The sequence below is a fragment of the Vigna umbellata genome, chromosome 8, assembly GCF_029865625.1.
Source record: "Vigna umbellata cultivar VRB3 chromosome 8, Vumbellata_1.0, whole genome shotgun sequence".
In the NCBI taxonomy this organism is placed as follows: Eukaryota; Viridiplantae; Streptophyta; class Magnoliopsida; order Fabales; family Fabaceae; genus Vigna; species Vigna umbellata.
This window is the reverse complement of record NC_142172.1, coordinates 28,205,713-28,232,946: the sequence shown is the minus strand read 5'-3', so window position 1 is coordinate 28,232,946 and position 27,234 is coordinate 28,205,713. Positions and strand designations below refer to the sequence as shown.

At 34.2% G+C, this 27,234-nt stretch overlaps 1 protein-coding gene and 1 pseudogene across 5 annotated transcripts; one reads left to right on the top strand and one right to left on the bottom strand.

The window, feature by feature from the left end:
- Nucleotides 1-520: 520 nt before the first annotated feature.
- On the bottom strand, nucleotides 521-26,472 carry LOC148194385 (myosin-11-like). 5 transcript variants are annotated; one of them, XM_088097451.1, is made up of 26 exons: nucleotides 26,110-26,472; nucleotides 24,772-24,900; nucleotides 24,490-24,633; nucleotides 24,167-24,312; nucleotides 23,937-24,093; nucleotides 16,988-17,046; nucleotides 16,502-16,661; nucleotides 16,276-16,425; nucleotides 16,033-16,169; nucleotides 15,806-15,952; nucleotides 15,498-15,599; nucleotides 14,715-14,772; nucleotides 14,525-14,626; nucleotides 13,126-13,163; nucleotides 12,511-12,637; nucleotides 12,258-12,428; nucleotides 12,030-12,161; nucleotides 11,619-11,728; nucleotides 11,325-11,385; nucleotides 10,864-11,041; nucleotides 9,257-9,480; nucleotides 8,906-9,007; nucleotides 8,463-8,645; nucleotides 3,378-3,517; nucleotides 1,794-2,062; nucleotides 521-1,434 (listed from the first exon to the last, which is right to left on the bottom strand). In XM_088097451.1, the coding sequence occupies exons 1-25, from the start codon at nucleotides 26,110-26,112 to the stop codon at nucleotides 1,819-1,821; spliced, it is 3,204 nt and encodes a 1,067-aa protein (XP_087953577.1). In that variant the 5' UTR covers nucleotides 26,113-26,472; the 3' UTR covers nucleotides 521-1,434; nucleotides 1,794-1,818. The 5 variants fall into 5 exon arrangements, with proteins under 5 accessions (XP_087953577.1, XP_087953574.1, XP_087953575.1 ...); XM_088097448.1 differs by having other exon boundaries at nucleotides 522-1,434; nucleotides 1,824-2,062; nucleotides 12,030-12,428; XM_088097449.1 differs by lacking the exon at nucleotides 26,110-26,472 and having other exon boundaries at nucleotides 523-1,434; nucleotides 1,824-2,062; nucleotides 24,772-24,909.
- Nucleotides 20,838-22,026, top strand: LOC148194386 (uncharacterized; annotated as a pseudogene).
- Nucleotides 26,473-27,234: the final 762 nt, after the last annotated feature.

The window sequence follows — 27,234 nt, the reverse complement described above, 5'->3', positions numbered from 1 at the left end:
AAAATAACATTGTTGATATATACAAGAAAAAAAACAATATTTATCAACCAATAATTAACCATGACGTTAACAAAAAGAAACAGCATTGGTGTTGACTAAGAAAATTTCGAAAAATATCAATCAAAAAATATATTGATTACATTAATGAAAAAAATAAGTAACTATGATCACAAAAGAAAAAAAAATGTTAAACCTCCCACATGAAAAATCCTCATCAATATCAATTGAAAATACAATCTCAAGACGACAATATCTTTAAGATCGATTAAAAAAGCGATTATAAAGAGAAGAGACAAATTTATATATATATATATATATATATATATATATATATATATATATATATATGAAACAATTTGAAATTATTATTTGATAATTATAATTTGAAATGATCTCATTTTATATAATTGAATTATTATCAAATTTTAAAATTACAAATTCTCCTACATTTTTTATTCAAACAATACATTTTGTTATACATTTTATATTCTCTATAAAAAAGCTTAATATATACAAATTTCTATCCAAACATGAAATGCACTAATACATGACGCAACTAGGACAATTTATTATCTAAAATAATTCTTATTTATAATTTGTATACAATTAAAAGTTTCCAGATATCTTTAACTTAAGGAAATATATTTTATTTGACTTTCTTTTGCACTTAAATTTTTCCGTATTTCCTTTAGTGAAGATACAATATAAGAATAACATTTAAATTTCCTTATTTTTTAAACGATATAAAAATATAATTATCTCAACCTTTTTTTTTTCTTATCAAAACAATATTTTTCTTAATTTGTCAAATTAAATATTAAAGACTATACTGTTAACACCATTAATACTGAACATTTTTTTTTCTTTTTATTAGAGAAAAGAATAAACAACCACCCTAAATTTTGTGTGGTTTACAAATGCAGACTTTGAACTTTTTCAGTGTCTCTATTTTTCTTACTCTTACTAAGAGCAGGGTTCGAGATGAAAGTTAAAGATACCTAGCTATTTGTAAAAGTCAGAGTTTAGGGTGGTTACAACTTAGTAAGGCTGAAAACAGCAGACCAGAAAAACCTCTGGAAATGTTATATACAAAATTGTTACTGTGTGTCATTTGACATCAAATAATATAGAATTCAGAAGGGATGTCAACATGGTGAAACACTCGTCAAATGGGTTCATCATAGATTGACACTTTTGCTATCTCTACCTTACTGTTCTACAAGATCCTGGGATGAACTGTGTGTATCTACAAATGTTTTAGTGTATGTGGCAGAAGGAATGAACAATCCTAACAGATGCCACCCTCCATATCTTTCTATTTTTCCTCCTTGTTTCCCCAGAGACACCGAGGATATTAAAATTTAAGCACGATATAAAAAAACAAGTTTTACTAGAAGAAATCATCAAATGAACCCTCCTTTCCACTTTCAGATCCTGAAAATGCAACCATGAAGAAAAGGACAAATGATACTGTCAGACTCATCTTATTTTCTTCTTCTCATAGATTACAAAAACACAATTCAAATAAAAGGAAACATGACAAAATTCAAATATCACTATAGATACAGGAAGCTGTTAAGTCCTACAACGCTACTACCACTACACCTTATCTTTGATATTCTACTCCAAGATTAAAGGATGCGAATCTCTCAAAAAGAGTATTTCTATTCATATTTAAAAAGTTACATTTATAATATACATGACAGGATCTTTATATATTGGCTTTACTCCCTATGACAACCAAATTATTTTCTAAAGCAGTAAGCAAAGTTTGATGGGAAGATTATTAGTACATTGACATTTGTGGAGAAAGTTGGACTAACCCGATCCATCCCCTGCAGTGACATCCTGAACTACTAGCGGGAAAGAATTTGACTCCTGAGGTTCTGGATTTGAAGCAGTAGCTGGAAATGTGAAATCAGAGTCTGTAGACGAAGTATCAGAGTTACTAGAAGCAACGTCAACCCTAGCTATAGGTCGAAAATTTGAACTCAATCTTGACGAAGTACTCAAGATCGTCTTCAGATCGGCGGCAACTTGATTTGACATGGAAGATATCATCCTGATACACACTAATTCAGATCTAGCATTAATCAAATAGAATTCAGTTTTAAAAGTCATAATTCAAATTATAGTGGTTTCCATATAAGGCAGCCAGACAAAAAATTAGAATGTCATGATGGTTAAACTAAACCCTGTTTAACGTCGCCCCCAGACCATATTTTTTGAAGTTTAAACATAATGTTCATTTAGCCCAACAAAATATGATTTCTGTTATCTTGGTATTTATTTTTTTCAAATAGGCTTTTGAGCACATCAGGCCATGACTCATGAAATAGTATATTGGACATTTGCTTCCAGTCATTCTAACAAATACTGAAAATGTACAACATAAAATCTGAAATTTTTTGGATATTGAAGCATATCTTTCGAAAGTAACACTTCATAAATATGGGCTGACTTTAAATCTTCTTCCCAAACGTCAACTTCAGAGCTACCTAACATGCATAAACGAAGTGTTTGAAATATTCATCAAGAGGGTGCCAAAGGAACAAAAAATCAATTCCACCTCTCATGCATCGATTCTCCTTATGATTACTGAAGAGATGCTTTGGGGAAAATTAATGCGGTTAGTAAATTCGGTTATTATAAGTTTAATTTAATTAAGAAATTTATTTCATGGTTGTAAGACGCATTCAATTCAAGGGATTATGCCTAAAGGGGAAGGAAGCCAAACTTTTCTTCTACAGTTTTGCCTTTACCCCCCTTTAATAAGCAACTGTCTAAACTTGGCATATTCAACAGACGTTAGAATTATTTATTTAGAAACTCTAAATACTATTCCCATAATTTACCTTAAATATATTATTGACCCTTGGAGTCTAAGTGTGTAGTAATTCTTTTGCAACATGGATTATAGTACTGTTTATATATCATCAGATATTTCTATAGAAGTTGAATCAATCCTACAAGTTTTCCAAGTCAATAAAAAGTAATTAGTTACTTCATATGATTAAATAGAATAAATTGGAAAAGCACGACTTATCAACATCTGTTAAACTTGAAACAATCATGTCGTAATAATATGCATGTATGCTAAGAGAGAGTTTATGAATTTTGACAGAACGATTTGATCATTTCAGCACCATCATATGGTTTTATAATTGTTTATGCAAGTTCTATATTCAGTTGAAAGATGATATACCCCATAGAAATACAAAGATAATATATGCATATTTACTTTGAAGCTGTCTCACTCCTTCCTTTATTCTATCCCTTTTCCTCTTGGTTATATTTAACCATATTGATGGGTTTTGGTATTGGAAAATAAAAAATTGCTAGATTACATGAATCTGCAAGGGATATATTAATACTACCTGTTCCAAGTGTCCTGAATCTGATGTACTCTTTTTTCAGTTTCTGCTAATATTTTGCGTAACTCTTCATTGGATCCTTGAGCTTCTGCATATTTCCTTTCATATTCATCACCTCTTTGTTTTTCTGCATGCAACTTGACCTGGCAATGCAATAATTAAATAAAACTTAGTAAGTTTGAATTCAATAACTACAACCAAAAGCCAAAACCCATTACATATATAAATAGGACATGAATGACAAAATAGCAGCATATCATTATAAATTATTAGTGACAACCATGTGATCTGATTGTTTAAATTTCATTTTTCTGAACTGTTCATCCTTGCTTCCATATGGTCTTATATCACACATTCCTCAATTATAAACTGCAAACATCTACACAAATTACCCACTGTATCAGTTCCCCATCAGTAATTATTTACAAGATTATTTCCATCCACTTAATCTTTAAATTTCGTTTGCCATTAGAATCAAACAATATTTATCCATCTTGTCTAGCCACTATAATAAATATAGGTTCTGTGACAAAAAGAATATTATTGTCATCTTCTTTACAGTTAATTTCAATGTAGGTAAGCACATGTTATCTTTCTACACATAAACTCTTACATGAATGTCTATTTTACAAAAATAGAGAATGTGTGAAGTTGGAGAGTTTAGATTTGACTAATAGGGAGGTGTTTAAATGGTACACACTTATGCCAGCTATTATAAGTTTGAACCTTTTTCATGACAGGTTTCTTTTTCCTATCTATAGGGCCAGTTAGTTTGTATATAGCTTTTATAGCTGACTTGTATTTTGTTCATGGGTTTCGCTGTGGTCCCTCCATGAGTTTTTTTTTTCTTTATTCTTAATAATTTTTTTATGTGATGACAAATGATAAATGTATCTTGGGGTGTCCCCCTAACTAAGATGTCAAGGTGCATAGTGATGTCTAACATAAGTTTTATAAAAAAAAAAAATCAAGAACATAACACAGGTAAGTAAAAATTCCTTTAAATTTTAAATGGTGAAGGTTGTTGAAATTATAGGGATCTTTGTAGAAAAGGTGGAAAATGGTTTGGTTTCTTCAAGTCAAGAACTCGTTAAGAGACCACCACTAGAGATGCTCTTAGTGACATTGGTGATGTGAAAAACGGTGGTCTACTCAGTATTTACCATGTGGATTTGACTAACACGGTCCCTTGAAAGATTATCAAAGGTTTGAATATGATTTTAGTCCTCCAAATTGCAGGCCCTGTTTCTTTTGGTCTTCCAATTAAAATTTTTCATCATTTATTCCTTTGATTTTGTGAAATGCTACCTTTAGTCCTTAGAGGTAAACGACATTAGGGATGTTTTCTTTCTACCATCATTATTCGAATTCTTAATCAACCTATGAAACACCTCACAAAACCAATATTTCCCACTTCACTTTCACATTCTAAAATCCTAGTTAGTGACTCAATAATCCTAGCACCAACCAATTTTCCTTCATTAGAATCAAATGCTGCTGCACCTATTCATGACACTCCTCCACAATGCTCGTTATGGTTGAAATGTTGTTAAAGAGTGAAGTAGCGTTGCCGGTTGCAAGTGTCTAGTTGAGCTTCTCCAGCCTGCTCTGAATGGGGTTGCTACTTTTCGGAAAATTGAGAGGGAGATCAGATAAAGAGATGAGCACCACAGCTTTTCAAAGACCCAAACACGCAGTGGTGGATGGTTGTTAGTCTCACTTGTTTGGTTTTTAGAACAAACATATTTGTGCAGTATGACCAAAACATTGTTTCTAAATGACGTGATAGAAAAAATTAATAAACTTTTAAAAATCATATCACTCAATTAAATCTACGCGACAAATGTTGAGTAAACCACTGTTTGCCACATAATGAACGTGACTAACACCATCTGACCCCAAGGACTATAAATAGCATAGTGCAAAATCAAAAGACTAAAACGTGAAAAATTTTAATCTAAAGACCAAAAAATATCTAATTTGGAAGACTTGAAACATATTTAAGCCCTCAAAAAACTTTTAAATTCATGTGACAAATGCTCAGTAGATCACCATTTGTCACATCATCAACATCTCTAGTAATGTCTACCCCAACGACTAACAATAACATTTTACAAAATTGAAAGACTAAAAGGAAAACTTTTAATTGGAGGACCAAAACAAATAGAACCCCCAATTTGGAGGACTATACATATTTAAGCCTAAAATAAAAAATATTGATTTAAGTGTAATGATGTATTACCAAATAAAAAGCATTAGTCCTTATTATAATGATAGTGAACTATTAAGGAAACCAATAAAAAGCATATAAAGAAATGTGAAAACCACTACTAAAAAATTATCTAAGATACTCTATGATGTTCCAAGATAAAATGATTATATTATTCAGTATCTCCTAGATATAGTAACACTCCGTACAGACTAAGGTTTATAGGGCTTTAAGCATGTTACAATGAAACATAAGAGAATTAAATAAAAATATAATGCAGTCGCACGCATTTGTGACCAGAGATAGGGTCGGTCAAGGTGCTTAAGATGGGAGAGGGAGACAAAATACATCTGGGACCAGAGATGGGGGCCAAACTGCATGCATCTATGATAAAGATGGGCCAAAGCATCTGGGATTAGAGGCAGCACGGCCAGATGGAATAATTTTAAATAGGAAGAAAAGTCACCATTGCTATGATCAGAAGTGGACTGCGGGACTGATTGTCAGCATGAAAGAGATGACTTTATCATTCATGCTCTCCGTCTGAATACCAATATGGCAATGGAAAACCAATAATAATTCTAAATAGGGAGAGAACAGAGAAAAAATGTTAATGATTGATGTTGAATATAGTGAAAAACTATATTTGAATTAATCTCCCTTGTGTTAAATACACACATAGGGTTCTCTATTTATAATAGAAGAAATATGGACTAAGCCCAAAATACAAATGAGAAATAATAACAAACTAACTAAAAGATAAAAGATATAATATATCTAACACTCCCCCTCAAGCTGGAGCATACAAATTGTATGAACTAAGCTTGGAATAGATGAACTCAGTGTTGAACTAGATGATTTGTCTTTAAGAGTGTGAGGCAAACATGGACTAACAGTAGCTTGTGAAACTTCAACTTCAAAAGTGGATGAAAGAGAGCAGTGGTGGACAATGACAAACTGCAAGGACTGATTCCCAATCAATGATGGATGAGTGACGGGATCAACAGTGGTAGCTGAAAGCTAAGAGCTACAAAACTGCAGGGACTACACTAAATCCTCATCAATGATGGCTGGGTGACGGGATCAACAGTAGTAGCTGAAATCTACAAAACTGCAGGGACTACACCCATATATGTGACTTGCAGTGTCTTGGAAACGTACTCCTCCTTAGTGTGAAGGGCGGAAATGTGGAATATCACAGTTGCTGGACCACTAAAACAAAACAAAATATTAAGCTACAATGCTGAAACAAAGGCATCAAAGATATGTTGGAGGTCCAAAATTCTTTGCTGGACAACTCCCAAGTGGTGATACTTAGCAGTGTATCACAAGAAGATCGAACTAAACTCTAGCCCAAGAAGAATTGACACAGTTGCGTCTGTTTGAGACAGTAGCGACTACAGCGGCGGTTGACAGCTATAAAACTGTAGGGACTAAATTGCCATCACTGACTGATGGGGCCTGTAGTGGCTGGAAGCGACAAAACTACAGGGACTGCCATCACTAACTGACGAGGTGATGGGGCCTACAGTGGTTGGAAGCATACAGCGGCAAACGGCCGGACAGCGGCAAACGGCGCAGACAGCGGCAAACGGTCGGACAGCGGCAAACGGCCGGACAGCGGCAAACGGCACAGACAGACGAAGATGGCAGCAATGGCTGCTCTGGAGGGTCTGAACAGAGAGAGGAAGGTCCGGCGACGGCTATGGAGGTGTCGCGGTGAAACTCCGACACCGGGAAGGCGGCGCGTGCAGAACACGCGGCCGAGACTGGCCGAGAAGAAGCGACGCGTGACAGCTGGTGCGGAGGCTTCGGAGAACGAGACCGCTAGGGTTGGGTTGCGCTTCTCAAGGCACACCTAACCCTTGACTTCGCCGAAGCAAACGGCGACGGCAACGGCAGCGGCGGCGGAATGGCCGGAAAGAAGCACTGCGTGGCGGCGCTTGACTGAGAAGCGGCTCTCGAAACCGGCGTGGTTGGCCGTCGCTCGAAGAGACGGTCCAGATCCGCAGGTCACCGGTTGAAACTGTGACGATGGCCGGCGGTGGCAGCGGCGACGGTGGCCAGAGTTAGCAGCGACGGCAGCGGAAAGTGGCGGCGACAGCAGTGGCACACTGGCTCTGGACTGGTGCTGACTTTGGCAGAGATTTAAGAAGAAAAAATGGACTGCCCACTGAGATTTTAGGGGCTGCCGGAGGTCATGGCGGCCGGCCGCCGGCAGACAGCAGAGACCACCAGAAGAGGATCAGAGAACTTGCTTTGATACCATGTTGAATATAGTGAAAAACTATATTTGAATTAATCTCCCTTGTGTTAAATACACACATAGGGTTCTCTATTTATAATAGAAGAAATATGGGTTAAGCCCAAAATACAAATGAGAAATAATAACAAACTAACTAAAAGATAAAAGATATAATATATCTAACAATTGATGTTGTGTAGGGGTTGGTTTTGGTGGCCATAATCTTGTGCATGGCCAATGGGAAGAAAAGAGCCATGGAGATGTGACATCATCACAGTAGAGTGCTAGATTTTAAAGAACTCGACAATGGAAAAAATGATAAGGCATGCCATGGAGGCTGCTATAGCTCTAATAGCATAATGAAATTATATGGATTTAAGTACGAAAGAAAACACTAGGATATAAAATAGGACATGTAATGATTACAATAGAGAGAACTAAATCTAATTCATATCAAAACTAAACTCCCAATCACAATTAAAAAAGAAAACATATATAGAAACCACAACTCTAAAATAAAATAATGATCTTATATTGCATATTTTATAGATATTCGGTAGTAGATATCCTATGCTTTACCTTTAAGTTTTTGCATATTTTATAGATATTCGGTAGTAGATATACTATTCTTTACCTTTAAGTTTTTTATTTCTACAGCAAGAACCTCAATCTTGTCGGTGTCTTTGAGAGGACTAGAAGAATCCCTGATAGCTTCAATACTTTCGTCTTCTTGCACAGGATTTGAGGATTCTTCATGCACGGGATATGAAGATTCTTCCATAGAAGGACTTTCATTTTGCAGAGGAGTCTCTGAAACCTGGCATAACATAATAGCAAACCAGTTAATTTTTTTATATCAGCCGCAGGAAATTCAAGATGATTATGCTAGAAGAAGGTGGTTCACGTGCTTTTGTATTTATTGAAATTTACAGCTTCAATGACAATCCTAATTAATTTTCTTCCAGAAAATGTAGTCTCTCCAAAAGCTGTAAGCAAATAAGAGAAAGCTCCAAAATAGTTTTGAATTATATCTCTAACAATTACATATTCCCCTATCAAAATATTAAAATATACAACCTTCTCTTCCTGTGTATCACAGGAGCTGCTGCTTTGTTGAATGATTGGTGCTTTCTTAAGGTTCTGATAGTCAACGAGAGCTTTATGTCGACGCCAATAGGACTGCATTTTTTCATTCCTAAAATTTCAGACAACTGAAAGGCATTTAAAAAATATGGTAAAATATATTTTTTCCCTCAAAACATCTAAAAATTTGTTTTTAATCCTCATAAAAATTTATATGTTGCTTGTCCCTACAACTTTATATTAAATCTAGGGACTAGCATTATTTTTAATAGGGACTGAACAAAAATTCAAGGTATTTTGAGGGACAAAACATAATTTACCCAACATTAACATGACAGCTCTAACCTGAATAGTTATTGATGCACTAGTCTGCTTTCTATATGCTTGCTTTTTATATCTAAATTGATTACAAGCAGCCATTGCTCGAAAACCTGTCTGCAACACATTTGCACAGAACTTTATTTCAACATACTGCTTCCTAGCTAGTGTTCGTCGCATCTGCTTTTGAATTCTGACTGCAGCAACTTGCCTATATTTCATGTGATAATACAATCTTCGAGCCAATTCTCCTAAAAGTTGAAACAATAAATGTTTAAAAGAATTACATTTCCACTTTTACCCTTTAAATGACCGTTAATTTAAATTTAATTGTTTTTAAATTAAAATAATTGTTTCACTATTTTTTTCTTTTAAATCACTATTTATTAAAATTCAGTTATTTTTTTTAAATTAAATTAACTATCTATAAAAAAAAAGAGAAGATACGCATGCACGTAGTGCTCGTTTCCACTTGTAATAAATAAAGTAAATGCTTGAAGATTCTTATGCAAAATATCTAAAACCTAAACTTCAGAGTCCCTTTGAAACTGTCATAGAAAACAAGGCAGAAGTTATGGGAAAAGAATGCCAGGCAAAATGAACTCTAAAAAGTCTTCATTATGTATTCATTTCATCAACTAATAGATATTTTTGGGTAAGGACTACATTTCTAGGTGGAGAAAGGCCCAAAAATTGAAACCCGTTCCATGTCTCACTTGTCCAAGTGGAGAGAGATCTGATTAGGGCACATGGGAGAGACCAATTTCAAGGGACAATAAGCTCAATTGATAGAAAAGAAAAGAAAGCCATCCTCGCTTATTCACTGAGCTGTTACAGTGAAACTATGTTTGTGAATTTGTCAACATTTTGAATCAGGCAGAGATTTTATCAGAAGGATCATGACATCTAGTTCTTCATTTTCAACAGTTTGATTGGTGATCATTTCTATTGTAAGTTTTGTTGTTTTATCGATGGGCTGGCTGTTAGCACAGACTTGTGCCCTTGATTGATACACTTTTGTACCCAATGTTATCTATGGTTAACCTATGGTTTTTTCCAAGAGTTTTCTAAATAAAAATTTCGGCTGTCTCCCATATGTCTGCGCTATTTTAATTGCTTCTATATTTAAGCTATTTATTGTCACATATCTTGAGTGGAGGGATTTAATCAGCTGTCAGATAATGATCTCCACACCACTTTATAGCTTCTGTGTCGACTATACTATGTTTCATAGAAGGGAAAATTAACACAAGGTACAGAGATAACGCCATAAATGAATGGAAAGTAACTTTTCTGCAATAAAAATCACTGCCACAGATATAGAAGAGGATTCCTTTCTCATGTGCCTGTGTGCAATGCTTCCTTTTTCTTCTCAAGGATCATTAAATAGTTTCTTTTATGTTTCCCTCCAAATATGATATGACAGTACTATATTTCATTCCCCACCCTTTGCGATTAGGCTTCAAGACTACAGAATAATCAGTGAGAACTATAAAAGAAAAAGGATTTGTAGTTTCAATAGAATGAAGGTGAACCTAAAAACGAAACACTTCATATTTTCCTGCCTCTAAGGACTCCCCATACCAAGGCAGCCTTTTGTCCTTCACATAATACAAAAAAGACAAAAAACTAACCTCTGCAAATGGATTGTAGGAAAACAGAGCTCTTTCGCAAATCAATATATGTTTTCCGACTACAACGAGTTTTAGCATTCTTTTGAATAACAGTAGCTGAACTACTAAGCAGGAATGCCCTTCGAGCATCCAATTCAGACATCTGACCAACTCTTAAGAATATTTTTGTTTCCCCTATCTGCAAAATTGGTAGGTCACAAGTTCAGCTCAACATAGAAAAGCACCTCACAATAAAGAATTTTGGTCAACATATGTGACTCAGAATATAAATCATTTGCCATACATCGAGTGTGGTTTACAAATTTCATTTCACGCACCCAGTCAAATGAACTAAACCAGAAAGAGATTACGAGAAATCAATGACAGCAACTTTAAAGTAGAATGATATCAAATTACTTAAAAAAATAATAACTTTTGAATTCCTTTAAACATAACAAAATTCAATAGATTTCTTGCCGTACCTGATAACCTGTCAGCCCAATCTTCTCCAAAATCTTTTTACACGAATCTTTTTCATCAAAGCTGCATAAAAACAGATCGCTTTCAAGATGGGAACTAAATAAATGTCAAACTAGAAAGCATGATATCAAGACTATTGACTCCAAAATCTTTTTACACGAAACTTTTTCATCAAAGCTGCATAAATACAGATCACTTTCAAAATGGGGAACCAAATAAATGTCAAACTAGAAAGCATGATATCAAGACTATTGAGTAAAAGTAACATGGCTAAAATTGGGTTATGCTGAACTTACTTCCCACGAAGAATCTCCGGAGCAAGAATCCATAATCGAGTAATAAAATCATGAAAGGTCCAGTGAGTGGGAAATCCAGCGCATTTAATTCTTACTGCTTCAAGAACACCCTACAATAACACAATGGGCGAAAACTCCACAGGGGTAAGTTTAATTAGAGAAGCTACATGCCATTGGAAATTGTATTTCATCACATTATGCGAGTTATTTTTAAATGTAATTTCCAGTTGTCCCCTATTCAATATGAATAAACAGATAGGAGAGTAATTAATTAAGGATTGACCGAATAAATCCAGTATTTACTTGAAAGAGAATAGGAAAGTAGTAGCTAGTAAGAGTGTATCAGGCAATGGAAGTGTCAACAGTTCTACTCAGAAAATATGTCAGAACTTAATTCTTAATTAGACTTACACCAGATCGTAATTGTTGGATGACGTTCATATGTTCAAATATGAAAGGTTTTAGTTGTGTATTTGGCTTCACGCATCTAATATAGTGTGGCTCTGTCAGATTGAGTGTGTCCATCAATTGTTGTAATTGTAGCTGTACAAATAAGTACAAGAGTATTAACCTTCTGGCCTTTGGATTGAGGTAAGGCCTATCAGATACTGACAATATAAAGAACCATATTTTATAAACCTTGAAACGAGAACCAATGGAAGAAAACTTAGAAGATTTGGCTGACTCCTCAGAAAGTGGGGGGAAAAGACCTGATACAAATGAACATTTGGAAGCACTTAGCATCTCTTGATGTTCAGGAACAACATAGTCTTTGTTTTTGTCTAAAAAGTGCTCAGATTGATACTGAACCTGAAAAGAAGTGGCTAAATAATAAGTTTTAGCAGAAAATCGGGAAAAAAATTTCATAGTAATGTTGAAAAATCAAACTCACATCTCCTGCATAATGACAAACAGTGAAGTCTGAACGTGTCAATTTTGGCTTAATGAAGCGTTTGTGATCTTTGAATGTCTGATAAAGCTTCTGTGAAAATGTTTCATGAGTTGACTTAGGAAACATACTGCAAGCAGACAATGAACATGCCAATAAGGGTACTAGTTATTAAAAAAATCAAAATTGTAACAACTTCGTATGCTGCGTATGAACAATTTTGAAATATAATCCATGAACTTCTCAAGGACAAATTATCAGGAAACATTCACAAGTTAGTGTACATTTTTCCTTGGAGAAGTTATTGGTAAAGAGACCAAAACTTGCTCATTCTTTCACTTCAAATTTGTAAGAATGACTTTCAAATCCTTATAGTGCCAAATACGATGCATCACATATTACATGCAGAAAACTTATGCTGCCATTTACTAAAACAGTAACAATCAATTCAAAGAAATAACGCTTGACACAGTTATGGTACTTAATATGCCATTGGGAAAGTTCTACATTGTGTAAAATCTTTTCTTGTGAGGAAAGAATGCCTTCCATTTCTCTATTTTTCTCTCTTATTCAAATATAAAGGCATAAACAATAAAAAATTAAGAAATTTCTTCATACCAAGCTTCATCAAGCAGAGCAATAATTCCACCAGGTTTCTGAAAAAGAGAATTATAGATATCAGTGATGCCATTCTGAAAGTAGATTCAGAGGATACTATCTTAGCAAATTCTGAAACAAATATTCCAGAAATATTTCAAAACAGAATCCAGCACATAGCAAAAGCATGTTGTGAGAAGCTATTAATAAAACTTATCTTAACCACAGAATGATTAGTAGATGATATTCCTCGAATCGTTCCAAAACTATGAATATTGATAACTGCCTCAAGGCTTCCTTTGCTAGAATAGAGGCATATGTGGTCCATTGGCAATGAATAATGTGTACAGGTCTAACACAAGACAACAAATACACACCACCAATTGTAAACCCAGCCAACTGCCAGGCATCTGAGCCTAGCAGAAGCACGTTAGGTAAATTATGTACCAGAAATTTCAACTTAAATAGTTTCTCTTTTACAATAAGAAATTATCATAGGATTGATTATGCCAGAATTATTATTCATGTAAACAACCTTGCACTCAAGATAATTTAGACCTAGTAATGGCAGTTGATGACACATGTCTAACCAAACACAGAGGCCTTTGCAAAGCATAATCTATCAGAAAACCTAGTCTTTATGAAAAATGTGGGATACTTAAGTAATCTACATCAAACTATGGCGGTAAGAATAAAGTATACATTGTATACCAATTATCAAAGTTTATTAGATTTTACAAATACAACGGTTGCAACAATAGTTTTCTTTATTTTTCTACAGTGATACAACTGTTTAAAGAAACATATAGATAAAAACGAAGATAACCAATCCTTAACAAATAAAACAACACGTCATAAAAAGCCCCGCATGCAGAAACACAATGTCCAGAAATTCCCCTCAATTTCTCTAAACATTGACTGTTGAGATGCTTTTGTCAGAGTTATAGAAACAATTGTTGAGCCTGTGAAAACAAAGTATGTAGGATATTTTATTCTTAAACGTCTCAAAAGTTTGTGACCAAGTGGTAAAGAAGAGTTCAATCCTTGGTGTGCCTGTGCATCCTGATCAAGTTAAATTCAAGCAAAAAGCAAAATAGGCATAAGTAGTTCTCTACACACCAAACCTATATAAGGTGTGTTTCAGACATAAAATCCATTTGTGGGCCTCCAGCCCTCTATCTAAGTTTAAGCTTTCATGAAATTTGCCACCCTTAAGGTAGGCAGTGTTTAAACTATGTTCACATATAGCAGCAAACCATGGTATTAAATTTCACAATTAATGGTCCTCAGATTAGAAATGTGGGTCAGTAATTGTTAGCCTCTGAATTTCAAAAATATAACTAAAATAAAAACTTATAAGGTATGATTTAAGAAGATCCTTTAATAAATACTAAAGCACAGACTAAAAGTTGGTAGAAACCTTTTCAATGAGATCCAGTACATCTTGATTATCTACAAATTCTAAGTAGCTCCAGTCAATCCCTTCTTTTGTATATTCCTCCTGCTCCATCTTAAACACATGCTGCAGCGCATCATTGGCATCAGATTGAATGTTGAGAGAAAAGTCTCACAGTGGGAATTGTAAAATATATGAAAAACTAACCTCATACCTGGTTGAAGTGTTGCTGTAGCTTTTCATTTGTGAAATTTATACAAAACTGCTCAAAGCTACAATGAGGGAACTACATATCAGCATGGATTTATCTTATTTACTACCACACCAAAATGAAAGGGAGAGCTTGCTTGCAAATATGTCTTCTCCAACTCAATATAAAATTACTATTCTGTTGTATTTTACGTTATGTTGCTAAGTAGTTAGTCAGGTAGTCAACTAACATCTCTGTAACGGACTGTTGAGTTAGAAGCTAGCTAGATATTAATAAGTGTACTCTCTCATCTTCTACCCTATAGTCAATTTATTCTCTTATACAGTGTATTTAGGTTTCTTGGTTTCAATTATATATATATATTTAACTAACATGGATGTGGCTGTATGAGACCTTCTTTTGTGAATATGTCTGTTTGTGTCTTCCTAAATTAGAGTATGCAAGCATACAATGACTACAAAATAAATCTAGAGCTACTGTAATAAATAACCTAAACTAGAGAATAAAGAAGCTAAAAAAGGAAATAATACTAATATCATTCATTTCTTCATATCCTTAACACAATAACAATTACCTTAAATAGCCTAAAACTACCAAGTAATTTGATAACAGCCCTGTAAGTGTCATCGTCTAACATTATGAAATAAAAAGAAAATAGAAAATAATGAAATGTGAAATAAACTAATTTAACCCTATCTAATATAAATCCTTCGACCCATTAGATTTGGGCCTAGAGCCCATCCTATCATACAATAACAACATTGCATTAAGAAAATATATTCTCACCTATTTGTTTGGAAGCTTTCAAAGCCATATATGTCAAGAACACCAATGAGACACTTTGAGCTAGGATCCTGCCCAATGGAGATATTAATTTTTTGAACTAACCTGGACATGACAAAAACAAATAATTGTATTTGATATTCCTTCTACAGAAAAATAAAAAATAAATGTTATATATGCACATAGACATATAGATACATACACACAAACATATATATATATATACATGTATATAAACATATATATGTATATGTGTATATACACATATACATACATATATATATATATATATATATGAAAAATCACATTACCAGTCAAATAAACGAGAATATATGGTTTTGGCTAAACCATCCCGGCTAACTGTGGCACCCAGAGGGTCAAGACTTCTTTTGATGATTTCTTCTGGAGTAACCATCATACGCTTACACAGTGCATCTTCCAAAGCATGCACATCACACCTGGAATATGAATAAATTCAATTGATAAATAATATCTATACAAGATTTTGGAAAGGATAACAGTAAAAATTCGGCAATACATAAGAAGTTCTGCTGTTGTTTGCAGATGAAACTTGGATTCTTCTTCTTCTAGAACTGCAAAATCAGTTTCTTCTGATTTTGAAAAGTTAATATTTCCAAGATGAAGAATACCAGCTACAACTCTGAAAATAGCATCCTGAGAGGAGGAAGTGAGGAAACATGTAACTAAGTTTTCATAGAAGTTTTGTTTGAAAGACACCTAAATGAATTATTAGAAACACTAACAAATGTTTTAGTGATACCTGCTCGTCCTGACTGATTCCCACAATATCCATGGCTCTCTTGGTGCTAAGGTATTCTTGAGCAGCATTAACACCAACTAATTCGTAGCAATTGGATTGGTTAAGGTAGTGAAATGATTTAGGATCTCCCAACTTATATTTCTCCTTTTCCTAAATGAAATCAGGATGCTGCCAATAAAATGACATGAAGAATAGTGAATAGAAGATGAAGCTTTGAATTGCTTACCTCTGGAGGAGAAGCGCAGAGAAGGTAAAAACAGTGATAGTTACGCTCAGGATCTGAGATTTGGCAAACACGAGATTTCTCAAGCAGATAAGTTCTAATGGCTGCACCAGATATTCGTCCAAACTTATCAAATTGGATCTCAACAAATTTTCCAAAACGGCTGCAAGAAAATAAAAGAAACAGAAGTATGAAACTGCTACTAATTATTGAAATCACTAATTCATAAATGAGAAACAACCTTTATGATGCCCAATAACTAAAAAGCATTGAGCATGTAAATGATGATATAGTCAAAAGATGAAGAAAAATTGAGTCAATTATTCAAAAACCTGCACCCATGATATGAATATAAACTATATACTAGAAATAATTCAGAAAATCAAGTATATAGCTGAAAAAGTGTAGCATAAAAAGGATATGTTTATCACGTACATAATGTAATATAAAAAACCAAGCATAATAGAAACATAACCAGAAATCTCTTACCTGGAATTGTCATTTCTAACAGTTTTTGCATTACCAAATGCTTCAAGAACTGGATTTGACTGCATCATTACAATTTAAAAAATAGATTGATGAGTTCAACATAACTCAGAAATAAGACATGAAATAAGAACTACTTGACTCACCAAGAAGAATACAAAGAAGATTACAAAATATTAGAAAAACAGGAGAAAAGACTGGAATTTGGTTGGACTAGTTTACTACATGATCTTATCACAACCAAGATCCTGATATCAATAGAAAATATTGAGTCTATTTCAGCAGACTCTCTCACATGAAATTAATCTAATTAAATTTTTTTCCTTGATCAACTGCTTGTTAGGTTGCTACAATAAGTATATTGAAGAGTGTCCTGATCGGTTAGATCCTTCTGAAACTCGTCACAATCAATGAAAATAAGGTAGCTATGTTTCTATGCAAAGACAGAAATGAGGAAATAATGATACTTGTATTTGTGACTTGTTCTATAAATAATATTCTCGAGGGTGTTAGTTATACACAGATTCTCTCCAATTGCTTTTTATATATTTCATCTCAACATGGTATATAGGCCCTAACAAGAAAACCCTAACATATGTCTACCTACTGATCCCATTATATATCAGTGCCAAAAATTTTGGAAAACCATGTACTTTTCTAGTTTCCTTTCCCCCTCTGGGCCTCCTTTTTTTCACCATGTTTCATGCCAACTGCTACTACTGTTTTCCAGAAATTTTCCTGGCAAGCAATTTTCGCACAAGACAATCACCATGTTGACTATGAGAAATAGTCACAGATTTGCAACTTTGAACTTAAAAACAGCATGTGCTCTAATGCACCCCTCCTAGAAGCTCCGTTTTCTCTCTCAGTTACAACTTCACTACTCATGGCTACTCACTGGCCATGCCTTCAGCCAGCACACATACATACATGTTGGGGTTACTCAACTGCCCTGGAAAGCCGCCTATTACCTGCCCAGCCCTTTTTGCTTCCTCTCTCTCCCTCCTTGGTGATCCATAGCTGATATGCAGACTGTGACAATTAGGCAACCCTTCCATCTTCACAAACTTCCTCAAATAATACAAGGAACATGAGACATCCAGTTCTACTACTTGTGTTGTGCACACAAGTAATCCCTCTACTGGTGTCTAAGTCCACATCCACATCTCTTGGTCCTTAGGTCCTTAATTCTAGTGTTATTGATCATATCACATTCAGTAAATCCTTTTTCTCCATTTTTTTTCTAGTTTAAGTAATTTACCCTTTATTCCTTTTGCTGTTTGGTCTCAAACATTTCATTTAATTTGGTACTCTCCATCTCGTACCATCTTGTTTGGTTGATAATTTCCTCAATATTCTACAGTCTCAATTGAATTTTACTATCAATGAGTCATTTAACTCTTTTATTGATTATTTCATTTTTTATTAAAGATTTTGTTGCCCTATAGGATCCGAGTTTGGCTGGATAATTGGCTCCAGATGTCAATCACATGAACTTTATTAACTTAGACCTCTACCCACGTTGGTTAGTTGGTGGATTCTTTTGTTTTCATCCACACTTAGCTAGATCATCCTAGTCTTGCCAAGTTACAACAAGAAGCACTAATTCTTTCCAAATTGTCTACGTTACATTAATTATGTCAATTCCCCTGTATTGATCATTATTATCAATGCACTTTGTTGATTTTAACGAAAAATCAATTCAAGTTGTTTTCCATAATCCAATCTTTTATCAAGAGATAAAAAATCAATTTTAAGTTCGAACTTGCATTTTCCAAAGTGATAATGCGCATGAACATTTTGATGACTTGGGTCCAACCAATGGACCCATCAAAAAGGAAAATAACTAAACAAAGGTCAATAAGGAAGTCAAGATCTATCAACAAGGATTATGCAAGCTCAAAATCACCCATCAAGGCCATCCATGTCCGCCTAGCGACATGTCCAGGTCGCTTAGCGAGAGGCAGCTCAACGAGAAACACGGTCATAGGTACCCAAAATTTATTATTTCCTCAAAGAATTCCAAGACAGGTTCTTGGATGATCTTGCAGATAGACCAGACAGCTTGCTCTGCACTAGAATATAGAACACACACAACACCATGTCTTTTGAGAGGACCTATCTCTCCCTTCCCATTGTCTATCAAACAACTCCAAAAACTAAAGAAAACAACCCCCCAAACAGACTTTATAATAGTCTGACACACAACAAACCCACCACACAGACATTTATAATTGTTTGTCCCTCTTATTCCCTCTTAAACCCACCAATAGAACATGCTCTAAAGTTTTGGAACAAGTCAAATTATTACACACCAATGATACTTAACGTCTATATGGTGTTTGTCACGATCTTTTCAATGTTGTTGCTCCACGAAATCAATAATCTATGGCTGATTATTTTGGTAACACCATGCTCTTTTTCATGAATTTAATTAGGTTTGACCTCTTGCCTCTACTCCACCACAAGAAATAGAACAAGAGTCAAAGTTCTTCTTGGTATTGGCTTTACACAAACTTGCTAATAAATATTCCCATGTCCATGATCAAATTTTGGGTTCCTTGTTATACCGAATTTTACTTCTACTTGTTCCACCCTTTTGTGTGTGTCAGGTAAACCTATTAATGATACACTTGTTTCTACAAATGATTCTTCTGCTTTGGCATCTCAACATGATGATCACAACTGCTCTCGCAAGCCAGGAAAAGGGCGTCACAAGTGTGACCATTGTGGCAAGCTAGGCCACAAGATTGACAGGTGTTATGCATTACATGGTCATCCAACTCGCTCTGTTGTTGTTGCTCAAACTGATTCCCCCTCCATCTGATATTGTCGATAAATCTGCTCTCTTCAATGAATTTCTTAAGTGGTATGAGGATCGTCTGACTCTATCTTCATCTATTGGTCCTTGGGTTCTTAACTCAGGAGCCACATATCACATTACTGGTAACAAATCTTTTTTTTCCTCTTTATCCTCTCCGAATAATTTACCTTCTGTTACAATGGCTGATGGGTCTAGGGTTTTAGCTCATGGTGTCAGGACCATTAACCTTTTTCCTTTTTTATCCATTGATAATGTTCTTTATGTCCCTGGGTCTCCTTTTAACTCATTATCTATTACTCGTCTAATTTCGTTCTTTTTATGGTGTTATTTCTTTTACCAAAACTTTTGTTTGTTTACAGGACCGAAGTTTGAGACAGGTGATTGGCACCGAATGTGATTCTCATTGTCTTTATCATCTCTGCCCTTCTACACATGTTGCCACAGTTACGAACTCTCCATCTCTCCTTCATGCTAAGTTAGGTCATCCTAGTCTGGCCAAATTGCAACAGTTGGTTCCCAACTTGACCAAATTGTCTAGTCTAGTGTGTAAGTCGTGTCAATTAAGGAAACATAGTCATAGTTCCTTTCCTAGTAGTGTTTCACAACATGTTTCATCCCCTTTTGCCTTTATGCAATCTGATATTTGGGGTCCTAGTCGTATTAAGTTTAATTTAGGTTTTCAATATTTTGTCACTTTTATTAATGATTATTCCATATGTACTTGGTTATTTTTAATGAAAAATCGTTCTGATTTATTTTATATCTTTCATACTTTTTATAATGAAATTAAAACTCAGTTTGGTATTTCTATTCAAACTTTGCAAACTGATAATGGTCGTAAATATCATTCAAATTCTTTCAAACAATTTATGGCTTCTCATGGCATTCTCCATCAAACTTCATATGTTTTTATACCTCAACAAAATGGGGTGGTTGAGAGCAAGAATAGGCCTCTTATTGATTCATGGTGAGCTTTCTCAACATTTTTAGGGTGATGTTATTCTTATTGTATGATATCTTATTAATCGTATGTCGTCTTCGATTTTAGATAACAAAATTCCTCATTCTATTTTATTTCCTCATGAACCTCTCCATCCCTTGCCTATGGAAGTTTTTGGGTCTACATGTTTTGTTCAAAATTTTGGTCCTAAACTTGATAAGTTATCTCCTAGATCACACAAATGTGTGTTTTTAGGATTTACTCAATCTAAAAAATGATACAAGTGTTTTTCTCCTTCTCTTAACCGTTATTTTGTTTCTGTAAATGTAACCTTCAATGAATTTTCGTTTTACTTTAAGGGTTCATCTTCTTTTGATGTGTCTCCATCCACTATTGTTAATATTCATGTTATCTATGATCCTCCTCTTATGCATAGTCCACCGTCGGATTCTCCTCCTCCACCACCCCTTCAGGTTTACAGTTGAAGACATTGTTCCCAACAACCACCAAGTGACTCACTTCAAGTGCCAACTATTTTGTCTCCTTCGGCTCCTACAACTAAGTCTAACCTCCCAATTGCTCTCCATAAAGGTATACGTTCCACTCGTAATCTCTCTCCACATTATATTGCTTTGAGTTACCATAGATTATCTTCAACTTTTTATAGTTGCCTTTCATCTATTTCTTCAATGTTCATCCCTATATCTGTCAATAATGCCTTAGTCCCTCCTGGTTGGCGTCAGGCCATGCTAGATGAACTTTATGCTCATTAGAATAGTGGAACTTGGTTGCTCGTCCCATTACCATCTGGAAAATCTGTTGTTGGTTGCAAGTACGTTTTTTCTATCAAAGTTAGTCTTAATGGTACTATTGATTGCCTCAAAGCTCAACTTGTAGCCAAAGGCTACACACAAATTTTTGGATTGGATTATGGAGATACATTTCCTCCCGTGGAAAAGATGGCTTTTGTTCATTTATTTCTGGCCATGGCTCTTCAACAATGTCCTTTTTATCAACTGGATGTCAAAAATGTTTTTTCAATGGAGATTTGTAGGAAGAAATTTATATGGAGCAACCTCTCAGATTTGTTGCTCAGGGGGAGTCTTCTGAATTGGTATGTAATCTTCGCAAATCTATATATGACTTAAAACAGTCTCTTAGGGCCTGGTTTGACAAATTTAGCAGCGTTGTTCAACAATTTGGTACGACTCGAAGTAAGGCAGATCATTTATTCTTTTACCGTCACTCAAATGCTAGATATGTCTATTTGATAGTATATGTTAATGACATTATTCTTACAAGCAGCGACCACCATGGCATCACCCAGATAAAACAACACCTTTGCTATCCTTTTCAAACCAAAGATCTTGGCAAACTCAGATACTTCTTGGGTATTGAGGTAGCACAATCCAATGATGGTATTTTTATATTTCAAAGGAATTATGCATTAGATATTTCGGACAAAATTGGTTTGATGAATTCAAAACTTGTTAACACATCCATGGATCCAAATACCAAACTCTTACCAAATCAGGGGGAACCTACTTCAAATCTTGAGCAATATAGAAGATTGGTAGGGAAATTAAATTACCTTACAGATAATCATCCGGATTGGGCAGGATCTCCTTTTGATAGAAGATCTACCTCCGGATATTGTGTCACCATTGGTGGTAACTTGATTTCTTGGAAGATCAAGAAAAAAAGTGTTGTGGCAAGATCTAGTATAGAGGCAAAATATAGAGATATGGCCTCAGCCACTTATGAACTTGTTTGGCTTAAGCAATTGCTTAGAGAGTTACAATTTGAAAATGTCACTCAAATGACATTTATGTGATAATGAGGCAGTTCTTCATATCAGTTCCAATTTTGTCTTCATGAAAGAACCAAATACATTAAGATTGAGTGTCATTTCATTTGAGAGAAGATTATATTTGGAGACATCAAGACTGAGTTTGTTAACTCAAATGATCAGTTAGCATATATTTTCACTAAGTATTTAAGGGGATTGAGAATTGATTGTATTTTTGGTACATACAATTCATATGCACCAGTTGAAGGAAGTGTTAGATATATTAGATTTTATGTTCATTAGGGAAACGTAGACTTTTGATATTGTTTGATATTGGTAGATATTGTTAATATTGTTTTTTAACGATATCTTCTATTTACCATATTTATGTTTGATTGTCATATATACTTGACAAGTAATGGAGTGGCTTTTATAGACGAGGCAGGTAGCGGATAAGCTCTACCCATACCCACCCCAACCATTTATCATCCCTAATCAGGACAAGGAAACTCAATTTAACCCAAAACATATCAAAGATTAATTTGGAAACTAAATTACCTCACAATGATTCATCTAGATATCTCATTTCCAATAAGTGCGGAAAGCCACTTCATCAATTATCCTCACAACAGTCACTGGGATGAAATGATAAGTATTGTGAAATATTTGAAGAAAGACTCAAGACCTCTTATTTGAAGGCAACAATCATACACATCTTGTTGGTGTAGCTCTCCCATTAACAAGTGATCCATCTCAAGGTTATTCTTTTATTGAAGAAATTTCTAGCTCTCCCATTGATAAGTAGTGAAATATTTTAAGGAAGCCCAAGACCTCTTTTGTGAAGGCAACAACCATACACATCTTGTGAGGTATTTATTACATTGATCTAGCTCTCCCATTAACTAGTGATCCATTTCTAGGTTTTTCCTTTTTATTGGAAAAATTTTGATTTCTTGGAATAGCAAGAAGCACATGTGGTAAAATCATGTATTAAAAGCAGAACATAGACAGTGTCTCATTCCTGTATTTGTGACTTATTCTATAAATACTACTTCTCAAAGTGTATGTTATTCAAATGGATTCTCTGTCATAGTCTCGCCCACATTTTCATCTCAACTCAGCAAATGAAAGGTTAAATTTATTAAAAAATAATCATGTTGTCCCTGTTTCTCAAATGATACAGCAGTGAGTTATACATTAGCCATAACTAATATTAGTAAAAGATAAAAATCAATAATTCATTAGCTAACAATTTTTAACTACGCAAAATTGACTGGTGAGAGTAAGATAGTTGGTAAAGAGCATGCGGAACAGCTTTAAAAATATGTTTCAGTAAAAATTACAACAAAATATGCAGAAATAATAGCAACCATAATCCAGAGTTAGATAACCCTCTTACCTCTAGAACTTGTTTTTCAACTGTTCGGCCTTCTGATGCAGTGTGACCACCTAAATATGCCAGGTACTGCATAAGCATTTTGGTGGTTTCTGTCTTACCAGCACCACTCTCACCACTAACAAGAATAGAATTGCTTTTCACCTCATTCATCATTTCCCTAATTTAAACAACCAGTCAGCAATAAGAATACCATTTAAAAAAAAAGTTGAGCATATGAGGCGCAAATTCACCTATATGCTGCTTCAGCAATAGCAAAAACATGTGGGCTCAAATCTCCAACCATTGATCCCTTGTATCTTTGCATCACATTAGTATCATAGAGATGTGAAAGACTTTGGAAGGGATTGATTGCAATGAGAATATTTCCGGTATAAGTCTGCCTCGATGTAAAATTAGTATAAAAGAGATGTCAATATATAGCTGTGGTTTAAATTATTATAAAAGAGATGTCAATATATAGCTGCGGTTTAAATTATTCATCATGTATCATATTTCCCTTGCATCTAAGCTTTTTCTGCCATGATTTCAAACTGAATGTTGGGGGTAATCTTACATATATTTCATTCATCGCATATCTAGTTTCCAAATTATGCAGCACTGCTGGCTCATGCAAATAAGCAAGCTTGGTCATGTCATCAACTCCATCAGCTGGTGCATCGATATCCTTTGGATATAATTTTGACAAATGGGAAACAACCTAGTGACATGGAAACAGAATAGAAGATGATTGGTCAAGATTACATGAGCACACATGTGGGCAGCAATATTACAAATGTGAAGTAAATTTGGAAACACTACATTGAAAGAATGTGACTTATTAAACATCTCGGTTTACCTTCCTCTCATCACTAATCTGAATTTCAGCATCTTCTCCATTGATACTCAGTACCTGGCCAGCAATCCAAATTACTTCTGGATCTCCAACCCAAACATGAGAACCAACAACAATATTTTCCGGAATCCCCTGAATCATTTGTAATCAATAGCATTTAGAAAGTTCTTGATTACGATCAACACATGAAAGTAAATGGCCAGAATAAAACAAAGTCAATTTGATGTGCCTGAACTCAGTGTCTTTCAAAGGGAACAGCTGATAACAGAAACAACATTATCTGCTGCATAATCATTCAGTTTTCATTTATTTATCCAAAGAATGTTGGAATAGGTGAAGGATATTTCCTAAAAGTCATTTGACTTTGTAAGTTCAGTCTCAGATTACAAACATAGCACTAGTTTTAAACTTTAAAAAAATCAACATTCAATATTTGAATTATAACAGATTTTGGTCACAGTCTTGGGAGCCAATCCCACCTTAATGCGCTGCTTTTAATATGAATGGAAAACATGATTTTGAAAGTCATGCCTCTTGGCATGGATTATTAGCTCGGATCACAATATTCATATTTAATTGGGGGAAAGAAGAACATTTCAAGTCTCACTAAGTTATTGAGACTTGAGATACATACAAAACCTGTCTTATGACCGAAATCCTAATCAAAAAATTTATTAGCACGACCATACACTTTTTGTAGCCATGTATAGTCTTCGCAGCGTACATGGGACTCTAAATTGCCCCCTCTTCTCAATCTTAGTACGGAAGAGCGTCTCAGTCAGAATTGCAGTATATAAAATATGACAAGAAAACTAACAATTTCCACCCTAGAGCATTACTCTCCCTATATAGTCCCTAAAGTAAACACATTACATAAATAATTCCTGAAGTATAAGAAGAAATCATACAAAATAGTTCCTCAAGTATTAAAAACTCCTTAAAACCAGTACTTGGAAGTTAATGAGATATATCGACAAGAATTAAATTAATGGCTATTCAATACTCTGAGGACTATTTATATAACATCATTCCTAAGAGAGCACAAAATTTGAGTTATGAAATTGATGGTTCCCTCAAAATATGACTATATATAAGTCCAATCAAACATATCACTCTCAAAAACTTTTGCTTCTGCCAACTTCAGCAGCATTTATTAACCTTCTAATCTTCTAGGTTTTCAGCAACTTCCTTTAGTATGCCTATCAACGTCTTACGAATTGTAAAATCTCTACAAAAATCAAGTAATCACGAAGCAATGGGATAGAACACTGCAAGCCAAACTGACAAGGATTCGATTCTGCAAACAGCGATCGCTGAAATCGAAATGAGCAACAACCGTACCATTTCCGGAGAATATGAACCTCAGCCAAATAGGTGTCACCGGCCAAGAAAAACACGTGCGGACATTTTCCAACGGCGTGGAAGAGAAATCATGGATCAAAGTTGAACGCGAGGGAGCTGTGGTTTTGAACGTGCAAGAGAGATCGGAATGAGAATAGAAGCGAAGAGAATAATTGCTTTGGAGTTTGCCTAGCGCGAATGGAAAAGTGATAGTGATGAAGGTTTGTGAGAGCAGAAATGTCTGAAGGCCCTGCAAAATCGCCATGCTTGTGGACATTCTTGTGCCTCGCACTCTTCCCTCTTCTCTCCTCGCCGCATGGACTTCGCGGGTAACCATACACGTTTGAGAAACTTTGAAAGTCACCTTTGCATAAATTTAATTCTAATCTTACTTTTGTGTATAGGATATTACATAATTATATTATATCTATCTCTATTAGGATTAGTTTTCTACGTCTCGTAATAATATAAATTATCAATTTTATTCTTAAGTGGCTTTTTTAAAATTTAATCAATTTTTTAAACTTCAATTTTTTTAATTTAATATTTTTCTAAACTTAAATAATTATTTATAATAAAATATTATCAACAAAAGAAACAAAAGCTATTTACAATAAAATTATAAAATATATATATATATATATATATATTAATTTTTACAATTATGATTTTATTTTTTTTTATTTTTATTGGAAAAATTAGTACGAAAAAGTAGTATGTGTGCACTTCATTAATATAAAATAATTTTATCATTATATTTTAAAGAATTAAATATGTTTAGTCTCTTAATTTAGTGAAAACAAATTCTTATGTTTATTGTTTTAATAATAATAAAATTATTATTACAAAAATAAATATAATTTTTTTACCACTTAACTCTGAATAATTTTAATTTATTTTGTAGGTAACTTTTATTTATTAAATTTTAAAAAACAATTAAATTTTAAAAAAACGGTTAAATTTGGATATAGTTTCACATGTCAAATTACAATGTAACATTATTAATATAACATGATAGTATTATATGCAAAATAAATAATGTATTGCCAATTAGAATTTACCTATTGAACGAAGTAAAATGAATAATGAATATCACCTATTCATATAATAAGCTGTTTATATGAA

Bases quoted from the DNA above. Each gene is read 5' to 3' on its own strand.
- LOC148194385 (XM_088097448.1), bottom strand. The intron at 11,729-12,029 runs GTAAGTCTAATT...GTGTTATTGTAG, and splicing joins TCCAACAATTACGATCTGGT to GGTGTTCTTGAAGCAGTAAG. The intron at 2,063-3,377 runs GTAGTATTAATA...AGTGTGTATCAG, and splicing joins ATTCAGGACACTTGGAACAG to GATGATATCTTCCATGTCAA.